This window comes from Stigmatopora nigra, chromosome 5, assembly GCF_051989575.1.
Source record: "Stigmatopora nigra isolate UIUO_SnigA chromosome 5, RoL_Snig_1.1, whole genome shotgun sequence".
NCBI classification, from domain to species: Eukaryota; Metazoa; Chordata; class Actinopteri; order Syngnathiformes; family Syngnathidae; genus Stigmatopora; species Stigmatopora nigra.
In genome coordinates this window covers 11,608,358-11,629,853 of record NC_135512.1, presented here as the reverse complement: position 1 = coordinate 11,629,853, position 21,496 = coordinate 11,608,358, and the positions used below count along the sequence as shown (strand labels likewise).

Genomic DNA, 21,496 nt, shown 5'->3' with positions numbered 1-21,496 from the left:
AGTTTATGTCTGTTTTTATGCATACATGTAAAACAAGGAGCTGTCAAATGTTCTATTTACCATGACAACAACGGTCATATTTATTGGTCCAAGAGCCTCAAGTGTTTCTGGGCCATCAGTGGGTCGCTTGTAGTGGAACGTTGTTCCAGCGATATTAAGCCTGTGTGGTGTGTCAGCAGCCAACTTCCCATCGAGGAGGGACTGATCGTTTTTACTCTTCAGCACTACGTCACAAACACAAAAGAAGAATAAGTAAACAATCAATGTACGATACTTAAAACTTACTATAAGTACTTCAAGCGGTCATTTGAAGTTAGGCCTTAAATATTATCATGTTTGAAATAAATACAAAAAAAAGTGTATTAGAGACCAGATACTACAGTGTATTTCTACTTTTATTTATTTTAATTGCATTCATTTTGTTTTTTTAGTATTTTATGAATGTATTATAATTTATTATTTAAATTTCTTCATAAAATCTTAACCCTTTGAAAATAATATTTTCAAAAATACAATCATAAATATTATGGAGGAGTGGATTTCACGTTGGCTTCACACTTCTGTGCTCGAGGGTTCAATCCCAGGTTTGGACCATCCTGAGTTTGCAGGTTCTCCCTAGGCTTTTTTTGATTTTCTGCGGGTATTCCGATTACCTCCCACATTCCAAAAACATACTTGGTAGGCTGTTAGAACACTCTAAATTGCCCCTAGTTATGAGTGTGAGCATGAATGATTTCCCCTGCCTGGTGCCCCTACTTAGCTGGAGTAGGCTCCAGCACTCCCGGCAACCTTTGTGTGGATAAGCGGTTCAGAAAATGAATGAATGAATCATTTCTTAACCAAGAATTATTATTTTTTTGAGCATTTGAACATTAGTGATTTGAACTGTATGTAGCTCTTACCTAAGAAATTTGTAGAAATGTTGAGCTCTTGAATATGGATGAAAACTGAACCTTTTGGGATTCGGATTACCTCTTCATAACCTGCGAGAAAAACACACATTCAATTAAAAATGAATCCTTACAGTTAGGGCAATACCTGTCATTATAATGATCACTGATGGATTGTGAGAACAATAAAAAAATTCTATATTTTGCATCATCTTAATCATCTCTCAAATGTACAAAGTATATCCATGCTTGATCTTGATAGTCTACTTAAGGCTAAGGGACAGTTTTATATGATAATGCCTCCACATAGATTCTCTCAAGCTTGGTAAGAAGGAAAGCAAGGATGATGGCTATTTTTTTTTGTTTTGGCAAAAGCCAACGTGGTGGCGGAGTAGTATTTTACTCTGTGGAATGACGGTGGTCTGAGCAAAAGCTTCACATTCCGACTAGATTCCCGGGCAGCCTCTCAGTTGCCTGGCTCTTTGCGCACTACATAAATGCCAATCAAACTCAATTCCTATCAATCTGTTTTCCTGTACTTAATTTTCTTTAAACCGGGGTAACCATAATATTGCTTTTTTTCCAGCCTGACACTACAGCATTATACACAACTTCATTCTTACTTGAGGATAAAGGAATGAAAATTGAGGTATACAGTAATTTCTTCCAGTGTTTTAAACCATGAGTGGGAAGGAGATGCTTGGCAGGAAACTTCTTAATGGAGCTCTGAGAAGTGAGAAAGGCAGTGTTTTAAGTGTCTAAGATGATGGTGTGGAAAACTTGAAGGATTGGGTCTAAGGGTTTTGGCTGACATACACAATGACAGCAGAAGTGGAGGGAATCAGTAGGTGTCTGTAGAAGTGGATTTGGACGAGCTATAAATTTTGAACGACTAGCCAGCACCGAGCACACCCGACAACTTGTTGGATGGAAAGAGACAGAGACAATATTTCAAAGCTCAAGGCACATTATACAAGAAGACATTTCACTAAGTTGCATAAATCTCTTGTGACATGGTATAGTTATCCAATTTTTAATCCACTTCAGTGCACGTTCCATTGTTTTCAACTTAAACTACAGAAATAGTCATTTTTAATATTTTAGTACTGTTACTTTCAAATATTTAGGAACAACTTTTAGGATAATGCCTTTTAATCCATAGGTACATTATGATTTTCCTCCCATGAAATCTGATCATAGTATTAATGATCATATTATGTATAATACATTTAGTGATTGATGTATTTATATGAGATGGTGGAGGAGTGGTACGCACAACCGCCTCGCAGTTCTAAGATCGAGGGTTCAATCCCTGGTGCATTTTTCTGCGGAGTTTGCATGTTCCCTGTCTGGGTTTCTCTCATTACTTTGGTTTTCTCCCAAGTTTCAAAAACATGCATGGTAGGCTGACTGAATGCTGAAATTTGACAAGCAACCAAGTCAGGGCTTCTACTACTCATCTGCTGGGATAGGCTTCAGCACCCCTGTGACCCTAGTAATAAGCGGCTCAGATAATGACCAATCTATTTATTTTTCAAAAGGCCTTTTTTTATACAATTTTCAGCCAACCACACTATTCTACTCTAACACTTTAGCTGCCATTGATGGCAATACATTTTGAATTCATTTGAATAGGGAGGGTGACCCTACCAATGATCACTGTCAAGTCAAAATAAACTGGATATCTATTGCCATCAGTGGCAGCTAATAAGGTAATGTTGACCATGACCGTGGTATTTAAAAAGTACTTCCCTAGGTGGTACTTGCTGTCAAATGTACGAAAGCCACTGATTTAAGTTGGGTTCCTGCAAAGAGTATTCATCTAGATCTACTTATTGTACAGAAGTTTCACCTCCTTCTGCATTCATTGAATCATTGAAGACTCCTTCTACCGACTCGCAGCTGCTGCCGTCACCCCCGCACATGCGACAGCGGTCTTCCCGGACTTCTGAGTTGAGAATGCGATCACAGCCGACGTGCTGTATGAAAAAAAAAGACAGAATGAGCCGCGGGGTTACTCGGGGTCGTGGGTGAAGGGGCGCAATCGGCGAGTGGAGGGGTGTTAGAGGCCAGACCGAGGGATTACCTCTAATGTCTTCCAGACCCTTTTTCCGAAACACAAAGAGATCAGATGACACGTCCAGATGTGTTTTCTGATCCTGGGCAGACATTATGCTAAAGTCAAGGGTGTCGACACCAATATGCTTCATGATGAGCAAAACAGGTGGCCTTACTCAAATTCCTCGACAGTAACATAAACTGCTTTTGTCCTTATCTTTTTAAGTGACATTTTTTATTCTCATCAATTGAGACTTTGGTTCTTCATTAATTTGAAATTAATTAACACCAAATCCAGATTTAAAGCCTCTGAATGATCTCAAAGTTCCAATACAATGATATGTAACTTAGTTTGAGAGGCATGGGTGTCAAACTTTTCTTGTTGCTGGATAATAGCAACATTATTCTAATGTTGGATTGTATCTTTCTGTAAAGCAAAATCGTGGATGGAATTTTGGAACAGTAGAGAACTTTCTATTCAAACATGATAGCCACCCACTTATTTCTAGATGTATTCTGTACCAATTATTCCAAATTTTTAAAGTTGGACCTGGAAATGGCATGACACGCCTTTGGTCCTCAATGGCATGCTGTATTTAGCTGAACCATCTGTTTTCCCTTCCTACACCCGCCCCTTCTTCTATTTCTGCCTTGTCAGACTCCCACTTTGGAGCTACAATCAGCATGTCATTACACATGACAGGACTATTTATCGGCCTTGTCCCCAGAAAACCCACCAGCCATAACGCAACACAAATTGAGAAGAGCTTCTTTCTCCTCCCATAACAGGGCAGAATAGAGTAATGCTAGAACAGGGATAATGAGAGAACAACAGCGACGTAGAGAAGGAAAAAGAGAGCGGCGATAAGAATGGAAGTGAATGGAAGCCAGTGTGCACTGTGGACCTGACTCACAGCTGAACTGCTAGGTCAACGAGTGCAGGGGAAAAAAGGGAAGAGTGGAGGAGGAGGTTGGTGAGAGGAAGAAGGATGCACATAAACAAAACACTTTTGTTGAATGAGCGCAGGAACTTTAGGCTTCCTTAGACAGTCTTATTAGAATGAGTGGATAAAAAAAGTGTCAGTTCCTCTGACCAGTATAAATCCTTAGAGTTGATGGGCACTTGCACAATATGCATAAATACGCAGGTAGTGAGTGTTTCAGCCATAGGAAAAATGCCCGATGGTTCACTTGGTACAATCAAAAACAGCTTTCAGAGGCATTTTTTTTTGTTAGAAGCTATTGTTGAAGGTAAAAATTACAAGGTTGTATTACGTGTGTATGTGTTGCCCAGCCAACGATTTGATTGGGCAGCTGGAACAGCAGGTGGGAGACACAACAAATTGGTTGCCAGCCAATCCCAGGGCACAATGAAACAGATAACAACTGATGCTCACAACCAAACCACCACAGAGTGGGAATTGAACACATACTGCCCACACAGAACACAGGCGGAAGCACCATTGCGCCATTGGGTGGCTCTTGTTGAAATCACATCAAATTTTCATGAAATCTAAAAAATAAATTATATTTTGTGTTTGATAGTTCATTTCTCTCTTTTTTTCCAGTTGAAAAATGTCATTCTTTTCCAGTTTGCCTCTTGGAATATGCTCGATCGCAATCATCCAAGTCTGTGCAGTGTGCCTTCAATGTACCATTTATCTAACAAATTTGAATGATTTGTTACAATTTGGTTGCAGGCCTTAGTTTGGACACACTCATATTGCTCCAGTAGATTCCCAGATGTATGTTATTATTTATTGATTATTCATTTTTCTGTTTGTTGTTGTTATTTGTGCACTTTGCGGTGAAGCTTTAAATCTCATTATAATTGTAAAATGACAATAAAAGCATTCAATTCAATTGAGTTATTTGGAATAATTCAATCAGGAAATAGAATTTCTTGTCCATTATTCATTTATGTTTTTTATCATTTTATTGGTTCATCTTGAAAAAGGTTAATAATAAAATAAAGCAATACTTAGTGTACTTTTCAGTACATGCAAACGACATAAGAAGCTAACATACTATTACTTTTACCATACTATTGCTGTTATTTACCAAAGTATAGTACTAATATTTGCCCACATAGTTCAAATTACAATTTTGGTTCTTTTGAAGGTTTCATTACAAGTTTCTGTTTTGTTTTTAACTGTCTTGAGGAAATAACGTGATTTTTATGTATTATATTTTTGTGTTTTTGGATTTTCATGCGATGTAAAGCATTTTGAATGTAGATCGAATTGTGCTAAACAGATTCATTTGACTTGCCTATACATAAGCATCATCAAAAATTATGTCTGGTCGTCAGTTAAATACACAATAGTGAAAATGTGTGCTTTAATTTCTTTTTACAAGGAGACATTCAGACTGCTGATAAAGGAAGCCTGATTTTTCCTGACAGTGTTGTGTTTTTAAATGGAGCTGCTGTTGATGCAACTCATCAGTTTTGGCAGCTCTCCAATGTGCACAGACCGTGAGAGTTCATTCTCTCAATGCATGCTGCCCGTTCTAGTAGTTGTCAATCTTGCTACTATAACTCACCTTACACTCGCCATTTACACAAATATCCAGAGAGTCGTCTTTGCATTGTGTGCCATCGACTACTGCTGGTGCACGCTCTGTGTAGAAATTGTATCCCTCTGCCAGGCAGTTCAGAGAACATGTCTTCACTCCTCCTATACACACACAACAAAGATGAAGAAGTTTATTCATAAGCATCTCAACTAGCTACAGTTGTGTGCTTAACAGCTCAGAGAAGGTGAGGTTATCGTTATTCTCAACTCTGGTCCTTCCAGTTTGGAGCGGGCATGTTTTTTTTTTATACATGCGTGTGAGTGGATTTTCTTTAGGTACTACAAATACCTCCCCAAAACATGAACGTTAGCTTCACTGAAGATTAAATTTTCAATCTAAGATCCGTAAACAGCGGCAAACTATTGCATGACAACCTAGCCTTCATCATTAAAAAGAAAATACATCATCATAGCAACAGGATACTCCAGGGCTGGTAGAGTAGAAAAGTGAGAACAGCTTTGTTGTGTTTTCCGAAAAACATCATCTATAGTCAAGATTTACTTTTTTTTTTTAATTAACACCTATGGTTGCCACTACCTCACCTCTCATTACTAACAAAAAATTGGTGTTTTTTTATTTGGTTTAAACATTTCATCGATGATCAAAACATGTTTTTTTCATTACTTGTTTTTTTTTACTGGGTTATTGGTTTAAAAATTCTTGTTTTTTGGGTCAGCCTGTATTAATTGTAGCTCTACTTTGTGTTATAGAAAATGGATAGATGTATGGTTCAGTTTATTAACCAACTTTCAGCTGGGATAGACATAATAAGGGTGTTGTCTGTCCTTTTCAGTCTCGCAGGAATTGCTGACGTCTTAAACGACATCAGTGGAAGGCCATATTTACATAGTTTGTTTGACCTCCAAATTTTGGAACTGGAGGGGCATTCAACTCAAGACGTTTGAATCAGTTTTTCCTATATCTCAACAGGAACATATTGAGAAGTATAATTAAATTATATTACATTCATGAAATCAACTCCCTGTTGTGTCCAGATAAGTATTTGCAGTAGTGCGCATGGACAGGGGACAATACATTAAAACATATTCAGGTTAACAATCTTTAATCCAATTATACAGCAATTAATTAAATTCCATTGCACAGAACACTAGGAAAGTGTGCTCCTGCAAAAAGGTTTGGCATATTTTTTTATTGATGCTCTGCAGCAGTTTCTCTAAGTGACCATTGATATCCGTCTATGCTGGGTTTGTTTGTGTTGGCAATGCTGTTGGAGGTACAGTACATACTGGTAGGTCTAAGAAATGATAAAGTGGTCAGACTATGGAAAACTGCAATTCCCATAGTGCCTTGCTTTGGCAGGGCAATCACTGCTTGCAGCTGTGTGTGCATTACAGCTTGTTGGCTGTCCTATGGTGTATGGGGATTAAATGTGAAGGATAATTGTTCTTAAAGAGAGTCCTCTCTGTGACGGCTTTATTAAATGAGCTGTCCTTGGGTGTCTGGGCTGAGAGGTGACGGCTGTTTCTGTGTTTGAGAGTTAGTCATTACATAATGGTGAACTAAACACAGTGCGACAATGAGAGGGGGGTTCAGTAAGAGGAGCAGGAGGGAAACGAGAGAGAAATGGGATCTTGAGAAGTGAGTCAGGCCTGACAAATGACAGTGCAGTGCGATCTGACCTGAACACGCTGGTCCTGTTTGAACAGCTGCAACAGATTTGCATTGTGGAATCAGCTGTCTGAAGTTGCATTTGGCTTGTCACTTATCTCAGTGAGTCATTCTAGTACTAGGGGCCAAGATTAAAGGCAGTTTTGTTGTTCAAATTATTTATCTTTCACCCCCAGTGTAGAAGTGCAAAGCATTGAGACTACACTGAGACTCTTATATGTCTACAAAAAAAGCATTACAATGTATATTTGCTTTTGTAGTTATGTTTTAATGCAAAGTAAAGTTGAAAGAAATGTGAAAAAAAATCTCCAGGAGCATATTTCATCACATTGTGAAGATCTCTGGCAACCCAAAAATAAGAAGATCAATGTGTTAGTTCCATTTAAGTTGGTGATTTATTTCTATTAGGGTAAACATTTGATCGATTCAAATAGTGAACCTAAAATTCTTTATTATTAGCCGTCACTATTCAATATCTTGCCCTATTAATGAGCTCACGACAACTTCTTGCTCCCTGGCTTGAAATGGCAAACAAGCAGTGACAACTGCTCATTAAGTGATACATTGCTCTTGGACACTTCAAACCTTTGCCGCAATTATATGCTTCAATTCGGCGCCCTTTGGCGGTGATGGGACGGGAGCCGGCTATGTTGCCCCCCAACCAAATTTGGGCAACCCAGTGCCGATAGATGGACAAATAACTAGATAAATTGACACAGTACATACTGTATATATATCAATAATTTGACATACTTATAGAAGACTTACCACCCCTGTATGGCTTCCAAATGTAGAACTTCCCTCTGAAAGGAACACTATCAAAGTTGGAACACTGCAGCTCCCGAAAGTCCTTTGAGCCTATCAGGCACTCCTGTTAAACACATAAACAAAGTTCATGTTCTGGATTCTTCTTTGACCAAATGAGGGAAACAACAGGACTCACATCAATATTGCAGGACCTGTAGCGCTTTCGTTCCCCCAGACAATACTTTCCACCAATGGTAGGCCTTCAATCAAACACAGACACATCTGAGTACAATTTGACACTTTACAATGCAATAATGTTGTTTCTTTTTGAATGATGAAAAAAAAAACTGCCCATTAAGCAGGTATTTTGGCAGCAATGGTATATTACAAATCAGTTACCACTGTAACTGTGATCACTAAGAAGAATCTTGTCTTTGTAAATTAATCTAAAAGGTCCCAAATCGCGTATAGAAACTAAAATGAAGTTTGTACATACAGTAAAATGAATAGTAGTAGTGAATGTATTGATTTTGTGATTATATAAAGAAAAGTGATAAAAAATGAAAAATAACAAATTGGCTAAAAATCTTTATCCTACGATGTTAAATTAACTATTGCTCAGGATCATTTGATAACGTGTGCTATAAAAGAAAACAAAGTAACTTGTGCTTGTGGCATTTTTAGTAAATGAGAATACACAAGAACCAAATATAATGCAACCTGTCGTGTACCTTGGGCTGTCGCAGTGTCGCATTGAAAAGGACACACCACCTCCACAAGTCCTGCTGCACTCTTCCCAGGGCGACCAGAGTCCCCAGCCTCCATCCACACCTTCTGGACGTGTTCCAAATTCTACGCAGATCCTCTTGTAGCACCACTTTGAACACATATTATGTACATTGTGAAAAAGGGCTAATATTTAACGGAAGAACATGTATCGGAATGAAGAAAATGATTTTATAACAAGAGTGGCAAGAAGAGTCAAATGACTACTATGTACATTTTTTTTGGTAATAGATCATACGTATACTAAAGCCTCAATATATTTTTTACCCCTTTGTCAATGGTGTTGGTCTGACAGATGGTTCCCTCAGCAGCAGGAATGCTGCTGGTGATGCATCGGTTACTTTTGCTCATGCACCAAAGCTCACTGCAGACCTCCTGTGAGTATTGTGTGAAAGTTGTGGACAAGACAACACAGCCAATTAGAGAAAAGAATTTAAACGTTACCAGACAGAAACCTCATCAATTTGATATAAAAAAAGTATTTTTTGACCAATTATGGCAGCCCCAGTTGACAAAAATAATGGCTTTCCAAACTAGGACAATGTACTTTATATAAGAGAAATGTGAGAGTCCCACTAAAGCAGAAAAAAACTGACAAGAATACTCACTGCATATTTGCATTGTCGAGATCTGACTCCATACTGAAAGCGACACTGTTCATCTGCGTCATAGGCCTGACCTGGGGCCGTCGTGGGATACACAAATTCTTGCTTTGCGGGTACATTGTTCAGACAGGATCCCATTCCAGAACTGAATTCATAAAAAAACAACCAAACATTTCTTAAACACTACAACCGTACAATATTTCCTGCAAAGTGTCAGAGTACTGAACGCCAATTGTAGATTGATGAAATCATTAAGTAAAATATACAGTGAGTCCTCGAGTTGGGAAAAAGTTCTGTTCCCGCCTACACTGGTGATGTAACGCAAATTTCAGATTTCACTGTTAAAGTTGAAATAGACATTAAAATACTTTTTGATTTTTGAGTTGGCTAGCGAGTTGGGGTTTCAATAGTTTATTTGCAACCGAAAGTACAAACATGGCCACTGAGGGCTGTAGTCGACACCATTAAAACCAACTTGCTAACTCCTCCACCCAAACCCATTCACGCCAGTCAGACACGAGTTGAGGCACATCCCAGAAAAGAGCACTCAAAATTTCCACACTGCATGAACCCTGCAAGCAACCCAATTTGTTATATTATTGTTCATATATTTAGCTTACATGAACTGGACTTGTTGGCAACTTAAACTCTGTTACCACAAAACTCAATTTGCTGACAAGCAAAGAGTTTTTACGCGACGTTTTAACGTTGCTCTACATGCAGCATATTCTTACAGATGTACATCAGTATCTCTCTCCTTTCTCTAGTCTTTTGATGACGGTAAGCTTCTCTTCTCTGGTAATTGTTATTCTTTTGGCCAAAACTAAAAGTACTCATGGTGCACAAACACGGACAAGCAATACTATTGACTAGCTAGGAAGAAACTATGGTGCAAAGCGCTTGATAGCAGAAAAGGCACAGTCGTCATAAAGTCAAAACATGGTAGGTCGAGGATATTATAACCCGAAGACACCCTATATCCAGAAAATAGGAGTGTAAATTTTGCAGTATTGGTGTTATCTGAGAAGCTGACTCACTCCAGAAAACTGGTGATGTAATCTCTGCTGCAGGCCGACCAGATGAATGGATTCGTCTTCATGGTGATGTGGTCGGCCATCAGTTTGGCCGTCTCCTGGGTATGGGGCCCACACGTATTACCAATACCGTCATGGTTCATTCCAAACCTTAGATTTTGAAAACAGCAATGATAGATAATGATAGTTCCCTATTTTATATCTACAGTACAGCTTTTATACACTACCGCTTTTGACATTCATGCCTTAGGTTTGCAAAGTAATAACTGTTTCCAGATCCAGCATGCTCATTTGTTTTCAATATCATAAGGCACACAAGCGTGTTACTCACGTATGTCCAATTTCATGGGCAATAGTGAAAGCTGTTCCGAGCCCAATATCCTCATTAATGCTACAGCTCCTCTCCGGCTCACACATTCCTCCAACCGGTGCAAGACCTGCACAATAAAGACATACTTTCAAATACATGGCAAGTCATTGCAATAAATAACATAACAACAGTTCAGTGTAACAAGTCTGACAATATGAGAAACTGAAATGTTTCCATTTTAGAGAGCACAACAGCACATGATTTAAAACAAATCTTGTTGTTACCTAAGGTTTCACAGGGCTTGTTTTTTTGGATGCAGATGTCATACCTTTGGACAGAAACCAATCAAGTTGTTAATTGCTGTAGAGAATGAATCACCACAAATAATACTTGGCTCTCCAAATAACACCATCAGGGCCAACATGAACTCAATAGCCACCAATGCAATCACTGCCAGCCTTTCCTATTCAAAATGAAATGAATGTCTCAGGTCATCAATGGGTTTTCTAATGTAAAGTATACTAACTACCACAGCACTCACTCTGCTAATATTATAATAATGATACCAAGACTGGCAGTGAATGATTGAGTTGCAAAATATTTGAAAAGAAGCAGCTCTTGAATATTAAATTATGTGGTTTCCATCGACTCATTTATTTTGGACATTTTTTGTGTACGACTAGTGGAACTAATATGAACAAGAATTATCGTGCACTGAAGTATACATGATAGAACAATGAACTCTATATCATATAACCTATAAGGAGGAAACAACTATTCTAGAGAATGACAGAATGATTAAAACGTTACTTTGAGCTCAGTTCTAAACATAGCAAAAACTCGATTAGACTTCCCATATGATGCAACATGAAGTGTCTTGGTTTATATTTGAAAAAAATTGGAAGATTTTCGTGCCAACAGTGGTCGTACTGTTTAGTGCAGCACATTCCGAAGAAAAGAACATCATGTTTTTTATCACTCTAACATGCCATTATCTCCTCTATTTTGTTCCGACAGTAACATCGACCAAAAAAAAAACTGTGAAAGAAATAAACACGATTCATATCAGGTCAACTTTGGCCTCTATATTCCTAAATATTACAATTTTACAGGATAAAATTATCATAAATAAGTCGTAAAACATTCTATACTGGCGTAAATGATTATTAAATAACATCCACGCAATGCTACAGTCGAAAGACCGTCTTTTCGAGCCTAAAAAAAATTGGGGGGAATATTTAAGGTCTCTGCCATAAGGCATACTTAGCCTTAATATTTTTTAATACCATTTCTTATCATGTTTTCATGCAGTATTTCAGCAAATCAAACTTTTAGGAGCTAATAAATGAAAGAAATGCATCTGTTTTTAATTTTTTTTTTTTTTTTTTATTAATTCTATCCACATATTAAGTTATTGCCAGATATGCTGAGGCAAGTAGAGCCAGCCCATCTGTTATCACTCGAGAGAGGACAAGACGGAGCCTGACTTGCTCAGGAAGTTAAACACTCATTTAAAAAGGCAAACATTTGCATCAGGGACGACGAAATCCAAGATGTCACACCCCTCTGTTACATATTAAATATTTGTGTTTGATCAATAGTTTCATGGCTGTCACAATTGGTGAGTGCTTTAATGTAGTTCGCCTTATGAGAACCAAAGTGATTTAATAAGTTGGCATTCTGACCTGGTGATGAGAACGGCAGTATCGTGGTGAGCGATGCCATTGTCAGGGATAGCATTTCCATAACTGCTTCGATGCTGGATAGATTTCTGCCATTTGCAGAAACTGTCTAAAGACTTTCCTGCGTGGTGATTAATTTCTAATGTAGGCTGATGAAGACAGAGAAGAAAGAGAAAATGTCCAATCATTTAACATGAATTTGACTTCATGTTTTTGCTCATAATTTTACACTTTGGTTTAATTTCTGCTTCTGTCAGAATGAACACTGCAGTATGGAGGTAAACATTATGAATCTGTGACATCATAGCAACACAACACAACATAACACAACAGTGTTGAGATTGCAGTTAGGAGTGAATAGAGAAAACCGGATTAGAAACTTGAATGAGCTAATGAGAGCACAGATTCAAAGGTTTGGAGACACAACTAGAGAGGCCAGATTGGGATGATTTGGACAGAGAAGAGACAGTAGATATATTGGCAGCATCATTTTGGAACTGCTCAGTGGCAGCCTAAGTGGAAGACAAAAAGGGAGTTTTTCAAAAGAGATGTGATGAAAACAGATTTTTAGATAGTTGGTGAGGATAGGATAAAAATGGAACATGAAAAACTGAATAGCGTTTGTAACAAAATTGTTTGCCATTTAGAATTGCATGGGACTGAACTTTAAAAAAAATGACATTGTAAGTATTTTCAAACAAAAAACAGAAGAAAACAGTGTGAAAACTAGCACGTAATGTTTTTCTTTTTCTCTCTCTGATTGGTATTGACACCTTATTCATAACCTTAGTTGTAAAATAAATAAGTAAACTATTACAAACTAAAGTATTTAATAATGAATTCAAATGTTTCTTAGTACTGAGCAGGCTAATAGCCATAACTAAGTCAAAAGGTAAACATTGCAGTTCTATTTCTATTTAACACCGAATGCAGTGTCTCATTTCACAGACAATAACGCTCTGTCCCACCCCAAATTATTGATATAGTATCCTTGTGCCTCCAGTGTATGGTGGGTGTTGTGCTAAGCAGATCAGTTACTTTGACAGCTTTTACAATTTAGGCGATAGAATTTAAAAAAGATGTGATATACAGCATTCAGGCTTGGTGATGAAATGCTGTCTTGTTTAGTGACGATTTAAAGACTTGTAGATATTTGTGAGAACTCTCTGGTGGTCTAGCTGGATTGGCAAAGTTGTGAATGCAGTCAGTTTTAGAATGATGTTGGAAAATATGGACATGAGGCTGGCAACTGAGAAACATTTTAGTTGCTTGCAAGCCGTTCAGACACTCCAAGATTAAACTTGAACAGCCTGGGGTCGTCACATCTGGAGACAGAGTCTGCCGCTAGACCCCAACTTTCCATTTTATTGCCTTAAGTCACTCTCTGCATTCAATCACACGGAAGGCTGCATCATAAGTGAGAGGGTCCGTTCTGGTTTAATGCAATTACATAGAGCAGAAGGAAAGAAGTTCCCTGCTGGCCAAAGCTGGCAACAACTTTTAACCTGGAAAATGGAATTGTCTCATCCCAACATCCATTGTTTCTGGGCGCATTACACTCAAGACTTGGCTTTCCAGGAGCAGATTTTTTTTTTCAGGATTGGAAACTAGTCATAGTGCTTCCTACCAAGACCAGACCAATAACCTGGCAACCTCAGTCCAACCATCCTTGGATAAGGATAACAGCACATGTAATGGACTAATGATCATAACATTTATTTCCTCAAGCCAAGTGTTGAATTATAGAGCTAATTCTTGGGCTGTAGATAAAGTATGAATCATTAGTCTTTCCCTTTTGGGACAGTTAGAGGAAACCTCAAAGCCGCACAGTAATTACATTTTATTGCATCTTTATCCATAAACCCGCAAGCGGCTCAACATTAGAATGCATCCTGTTTCACTGCCTCACCACACAAACCATTAATGGAAAGATAATACATGTATTCATCACTGAAATTGTAAGTTCAAGATAAAGTTGGAAACAAAACACAGGGTTACATACCTGGTCTTCCATGAGAAGGATGAGCCGTGTTACTACAATATTTACTGCAATCCCCAGGCTAGAATCCTGGAACAGTTTGGCAACCTGACCTCCAGGGAAACAAGAAAAGACCAGTCTTAAATAGCTGACACGCTAATCTGAACTAGATCTAGAGATGAATTGGTAATGACAACCACAGTATCTCATTGAATCTTATGGAATTTTAAACATGTTTTAATAATCTCAGAGGTATGATGAGTGTGAGCGTGCATATATGTAACAAAACTGCCAGGATCCGCTAAAACAAAGCCAAACCAAAATTCTCTTAAAGAAGCCTACTCTGCCATTAAGCATTACACAAGTCAGAAGAAAATTCTATTGTCAACAGCAATAAAGAAGGAAATGCCATATGGCATCCTGAGATGCTTTCTCATTATTAAAAGTATCGGTTGTAATTTTAACCTCTTTGTTGAGGTGGCATATAACTTACTTGTAAAGAGTTGTAGCTACTAAACGACCATTCGTTAGGTGCATTCCAAATGTGAGTATTGGTATGTGCGTGGATGTTGGTGGTGATTGATTTCCTTTGGTACAAATGAAGAAGTCAATAACATACAGAATATAATAAAATTTTCTAAAACCCAGTTTGTTTTCTTCATTTACCACCATATCGAGATACATTTTAACCCAATATAAGCGCCTTTTTATTTATGAATTAACCAAATGAAGACTCCAAAGTGACGATAGGTTGTGCCCCTGCAATTGTGTCCCTCGGCTGACCTGAGTTGGTCAAGCACCCCCGTTAGTAACCTCAATCGTACATGTCTACTGCCAATTTAAATTGGATGGACAAAAATTATGTGAACATCTTTTTAAAACTTGGCGTTCACTAAGCTTTTCAACATGCTATTTTTTCTTTATCTGTTCTTTACTTGATCTTTTTACTCTACAATATTTTATTTTAGATTACTTGGAAATGGGCTGTGTAAGTAAGCTGGCTATGTCAAAACATTGAGTTTGTTTGCAGCTTCTACCTTGAAGTCTTCTTGGGAGACTTTATAAAATGATGGAGTGAGTTTTTGTGAATGTTAGCTTGTCATCCCCGAGGACAATTTTTAGGCCAGAAACATTGACAGAGGACTCACAATATCTTCCACTTTCTCAAATGTGTTTTATGACGCTACGGTCAGGGGTTCCAGGTGCTTCCACAAAAAAAAACTCATTCAATTACACCATTGATCGTGCTGAAACAAAGGGGGACTTCCCCAAATGATTCTCACAATAAAAGCACAGATTTGACCAAATGCCTTGACTTTTGTCCATAGATTGTGTAGATAGGTAAGTAGGCTATTTTGGATACTTTATTGATTACCTTACAAAACTCTGAAAAGCATAAGTTTTAACTTGATTTGCCAACCCAAAATAATCTGTGTAAAAATGTATATTGTGTGTAGTGAAACTTACAATATTCATAAGGGCCAAGATGTACTGTTCAATGTCTTTACGACCATGGTAGCCCACCATCATCTTGTCAGCTACCACCAACGTCTCAACGTAGCGTTCCCAGTTGACCGAGCGTTTCAGTGGCAACTGCCCACGACCGACGTGATGAGGAGGGGTCTTTAGAGTTCTCTGCCACCATGATGAGCTCTTGATTGATTTCTCATCTTAGGAACAAGATACACATTGTAATAATAGTACCACATAACCAGATATATGTATACTTTTGACCAAGCCATAAGAATGATTTCTCCAATGCACTTTCTAAGGATAGCGCAGGGAAGAGGCTAAATTTGAGCCTATTTCAACTTTTATTTGCCATAAAATGAATCATATATTTACTCAGCAACGCCCTGTAACACAGACTCGACCACAAATGGGAACTCAGACACAACCACAATTCACAATGCAGCTGGCCATGTGGTTTAACTCTGCACCACATTGTTTCTAAAAATGACCAGAATGTTTTCCTATTCTTACCAGTCACGCCGCAAGATTGGCCCTTGTACTGATGGCGGAGGGATGAGCGCTTATAAACCACATGGAGGCGCCCCTCAGCTTGGTCGCCACTCTCTGGCCTGCTTTGATTAGCTGGTGAAATAAGGGGTTCAATCAGGTATTCTTCTCCCCCAGCAAAAATCACCCCTTGCTGTGAAGGCAATAGAGGATAATCACATATATGCACCAAAACATGCTATAAATCTCGATACAATCATTTAGGTGTATTCTATTTATCCATATAGTTAATACATAGTAGTAGCGGCCTGGCGACTTAGTGGTTAACGCATTGGCCTCATAGCTCTGGAGTCCTGGGTTCAAATCCAGGTCGGTCCACCTGTGTGGAGTCTGCATGTTTTCCCTGGGGCAGCGTGGGTTTTTTTCCGGCTACTCCGGTTTCCTCCCACATTCTAAAAAGCATGCATTGTAGGGGCGTTCCCCGCCTAGTGCCCAAAGTCAGCTGGGATAGGCTCCAGCACCCCCGCAACCCTAGTGAGAATAAAGCGGTTCAGAAAACGAATGAATGAATGCATTGTAGTATAAATATTTATGTTGTAGGTTTAATGATGACTCACCTGCACAATAATGTGCCTTGCATAGGTGAGCATTTCTATTACTCTGCATTGACAATTGCATTAATGATATGCACCAATCAGGTTCCGTGTTAGAACGCATATATACTTTGGATAGGAGACATCCAACACATTCAGGTATAGCAAAGTGAAAGCATGCATGAAAAGAGCCAGATGAACCCGTTGTACACTGGATGACAACACTTTTGATTCTGTTTACATGTGCCCGCTCAACTCAGAGCCAGCATCTACGCTCCCTCTCCAGCGGCCGCTATCAAAGAGCATCTAATCCCATAATAAAGTTAGTGATGCTTCCATGGGCATACCCCCCGCTCGCTGGATGAATGTGTTCATGCTGGCCTGTCCAAGAGTAATTAAATGTGCAGTTTATTAACGCTTCGTGAACACATCTAATCCTCCAACTGCGCATGCAAGTGTTATTACTAGCCCTGCTGTTTGTGGTGAAAGAATACACAGCTACACTGAGACGTGACGGCCGTAAAACTGATTATTGTCTCATATCAATATGTCCACACATTTCTGCACTCTAAGCAAGCGTAGGCCAACTCTCTGTCTGATGGTGATGTCATTATAATATAGGAAATCTTGAATGCATCTAAAAGATAACAAAAAACATAAAAACTGTGTGTTATAAACAAGCCTTAAGTCTTGTATGTTGTTTTGTTAATTGCTACCGCTTGAGTAAATGATCTGGTACATTTCTTAAAATGTTTTTGAACTACCTTTGTGAACGGACTAAGTATTTTCTTCTATTTTCAGAGTTGGAGCCAACGATGGGGAGTAAGCGAGGGACACCCTGAATTGGTGGCCAGCCAATCTCAGGGCACATGGAGACAAAAGTCACAAGAAGGTCAGAACTCATTTTCTAAGAACTGACCTGGGCGTGTTCAACCACTGGTCAACCTCAACTGTATAGCAATTATTTTTTCGTTTTTTTATTATTTTATTCTCCTCAGACCCAAACTCTTGCAAGGCATGCACTTTTATTTTATCTTTGATATTTAGGCTATTTGGGACTCGATGTGTGTAAAAACAAAGAATTATCTTTCTACATGATGTATAATTCCTGACAAAAATGATATCCACATCATAAGTGGACGCCAGGCCCTTGTGGTAAAAAAGATTGTAGTCTTTTGACAACCAAAAATGTGATATGAACGCCAGGTCGTAGGAGTTTAATCATTTATATAGCGAGAAAACCTCATCTCATCTAATCTCCTCCAGTTATATGATAACATTTGTAATTTTTTCTTGATTTGAACTTCACTTAGAACATTGGTGATGTAGAGCATTTTAAAGTTGCACTCTTACCAAGCCGTTACAGTTGCTGAGGGCCACTTTGGTGGAGTGCAGCTGGTCCTGTAGGTGTCCTATATAATGGCAGTGGGCCGAGTAAGGGTGACTCCAGGCTAATCTTCCTCTCTTCCAGTACTCCACCCTAAACTGGTGGGACAGCAATCCTGCCTGTAGCGTCAGGTTTAGAAGGAAGTTGTTGTGTGACGTTGACAGCTGGTAGTACAGCTGAAAGTGGAAAGTTTGTTATGAATAGATTGTACATTAGATAAATAGACCATGAAATAAAACATGTATATACAGAGGTGTCATAAGATGTCTTTTCTTCTGTGTTACGTCTTCTTCTGTGGTATTGAGAGGGTTTTGTGTGCAGTGTCTCCCCATTGGGTCCCACACGTACTGGAATTGCAATCTCATACTGGCCAAGACTGGACAGGAAGGCAGCTATGGGTGGAGACATAATCACAGTACAAAAGTAAATAAACGTTTGGATTCATCATGAGTTGTTATTTTACATTTTTTTATACACATTCACTAATAGCATACTAGTGATACATTGGCCTGACTACAGTGCAGGTAAATTCTGTTATAGTCTAAATACACAAATAAAAAATAATTGTTTTAGCTAATCTCTGCAATTTATACAGGATAAATACCAATGGTATACATAACGTAAAAAAGTGACACAATGCATACTTTAAAGAAATTGTTTACAGACACTTCAAAAATAAATAAATAAAATTCAAAACAGCGTTTTTCCTTGGGTACCAAGACATAGTACTGAAATATGGCTGTCCCAAGCATCAACAGCATCTGTTGGAGATTAATAATCTAAAAAGGCAGTGATTCAAATAGTCAACATTACTTATAGAAACAAAAGTCTAAACAGGAAAAGTAGCCTTCTCTGATCCAATGTTTGGCAACAGCACTAGACACAAACATTTAAATAATTCCTCACAAAAGATAAAGATATTTCCTCTTCTCACAAACAAACAAGCGCTATTACCATAATACTTATGGAAATAAAGGAAAGGTGTTTACTAGTAGTCTGAATTACTGCTTTCCGTGGATGATAGTTTATGAGACCTCACAAGAATAAATGCCACAAGCTGCAAACCCTATTTGTCAGTTACAAAAAGACAATATAAATAAACCGCAAGTCTACTAAAACACATTATTTGCAGTAATTCAAAAAGAGCCTGGTGAAATATTGATTTGCGTATAAAAATGATCAAATTAGTCATAAACGTATCTGCGTTGCTTTAAGAGTTGCATACCAATAAATACGCAACAGATGTGATATTATGGTATTTTTTGAACAACTATCTTAGGCACATTCAACCAATTATTGGGAGACATTTACATGCATGGTTAGACAGTGATGACAGCTTTTGTGTTCATATATTGATTAGTTTCACATGATTCTTCAAGAATGAAGGGACACACCTATTGACTTTGATTCAAATCTAAAAAATAAAAAACAACTTTGACAGTAACATCTGTTTTTAACATTTCTATGATGTTTTGTGTTGGAGAAGTATTGTTTTTCTGCATGCCTTCTTTGACTTTTTAAAGCCTACTCGAAGGTGATCAAAGAAAACTTATGATTAAACGATTCAAATTGAATCTGAGCACAAGTTCAATTACAGTCAAGTATCAATTTCAATTGCTGTATTCAACAAAGTAGATAACCTTTTAGTGTCGATGCATTCAATCCTACATCAAAACTCATTGCGAATGGAAATTAGTGCTAAAAGAGCTAAATTTAGGTCATCTCATAAATACTACTCCCAAACATCTGAACAGTTGCTCTTATCAGCAGTGGAAGGAAATACTCCGGCTGGAAAATGATCCTCCCACCATCCAGGGCATGAGGTCAACAGCTTTTCAGACCAAAATCATCTTTTTGAAAAAACAGCCAGTGATAAACTGCAAATTCCAATTAATGAGAAGTGAATTTGGCCAAAAATGCTACATTATACGAACATGATTTCCAGAGTGGTGGTGCTTTTAAGAGGAGGGTAACTTGATTGTGATTTAATTTGGGAAACCATTCATTCATTCACCTTCTGGTTATCTTCACAAGGATTTCAGGGGGTGCTAGAGTCTTTCCTAGCCAACTATGGGCACCAGGCAGGGGGGACACCCTAAATTGGTCACTAGCCAATTGCAGGGCACCCTGATATGGATGACAATTCACGCTCTCACTTATGTTAAACCAACCGACTCTGCATGTTTTGGGATGTGGGAGGAAACCGGAGTACCTGTAGAAACAACACGCAAGTCCAGAGAGAACATGTAAAATCCAGACAGAAAGGTCTGGACCTGGGCTCAAACCCTTGATCTCAGAACTGTAAGTCAAACGCATTAACCAGTCGTCCACCACAATTCCTTTAAGGCCTAAAAGCAGACCTCATTTGTACAGTATACATATTAACATATACTATACTATGTTAATGTATTGTTCAATTAAAATAGCAAAGATAAAAACTTTGCAAGGCATGTTATTTCCATTTTTTATACTTTACTGATAGTTTAAGGAAGATTCAGGAGTATAAAGTTCCTTTTGAACCTGATATTATTCATACAATTCATGTAGATTGTGGAGTGGAAAATGTCTACGATACTCTTGTTCCAGAACAACACAAGTGAAATAAAAATAAAGGTGTTTCAATCTCCCAAACTTGCCGCAGCCTTTCTAAATAGCCTGTTAAAACACACTGGGACTACCAAAATAAACCATACACTAGTCACTATTGGATCCACAAGCATAGGAAAGATACTTTCAACAGCCCTTTTTTTCCACCCGCTTTGTGTAATTTGAGTCTTCAAATAATGAACATGACTTTACGTCATAATATGTGCTATCTTATCTTGACAAAGCCTTGGTGTAACATAAATACATGACAAACCTAGAGGGATTCAAACATTAATAGGCACAGAATACGATAAAGTACTTTCCAAAATATGATATTTAAAGTGGTCAGCAAAGTAAGTTAAGAACCGCAACAATCATCTGACATACCAGAGGCTACAATTACACTATGTTCCCAGAGGCCAAGACAGACCCATTTGCCCCATGTTTGCCTCTGTATTCAAGTTTTGATGGCTTTTCTCATGGTGACATGGGGTGACGTGACAGCTGAGTCCCAGAGGCACAAAGGCAGACTACGGTATGGCACATAGTTTACCACAGACGCCAGTATATTGCCTCTTGTGCAGTCACATTTGAAAGAGCTCCCTCAAGTTTCTCACGTTCTGTTGAGGCTTTCTATGGGTGAAAAGTGGCTCTAATATTGGGTAATGGGAGAAC

The 21,496-nt window shown here is 38.3% G+C and overlaps 1 protein-coding gene across 1 annotated transcript in view; it reads right to left on the bottom strand.

The window, feature by feature from the left end:
- The window catches only part of adamts10 (ADAM metallopeptidase with thrombospondin type 1 motif, 10), a 34,301-nt gene that overhangs the window by 5,950 nt on the left and 6,855 nt on the right, over positions 1-21,496 (bottom strand). Inside the window, exons 3-20 of the mRNA XM_077717118.1 lie at positions 18,485-18,627; positions 18,202-18,411; positions 16,280-16,448; positions 15,764-15,966; positions 14,321-14,404; positions 12,322-12,467; positions 10,921-10,964; positions 10,658-10,763; positions 10,330-10,476; positions 9,296-9,437; positions 8,955-9,062; positions 8,633-8,778; positions 8,098-8,161; positions 7,923-8,025; positions 5,493-5,626; positions 2,743-2,869; positions 903-983; positions 61-224 (exon numbers count right to left, since the gene is read on the bottom strand). Coding sequence (XP_077573244.1) covers positions 61-224; positions 903-983; positions 2,743-2,869; positions 5,493-5,626; positions 7,923-8,025; positions 8,098-8,161; positions 8,633-8,778; positions 8,955-9,062; positions 9,296-9,437; positions 10,330-10,476; positions 10,658-10,763; positions 10,921-10,964; positions 12,322-12,467; positions 14,321-14,404; positions 15,764-15,966; positions 16,280-16,448; positions 18,202-18,411; positions 18,485-18,627 — 2,321 coding nt within the window. The remainder of the gene's footprint in view (positions 1-60; positions 225-902; positions 984-2,742; positions 2,870-5,492; positions 5,627-7,922; positions 8,026-8,097; positions 8,162-8,632; positions 8,779-8,954; positions 9,063-9,295; positions 9,438-10,329; positions 10,477-10,657; positions 10,764-10,920; positions 10,965-12,321; positions 12,468-14,320; positions 14,405-15,763; positions 15,967-16,279; positions 16,449-18,201; positions 18,412-18,484; positions 18,628-21,496) is intronic.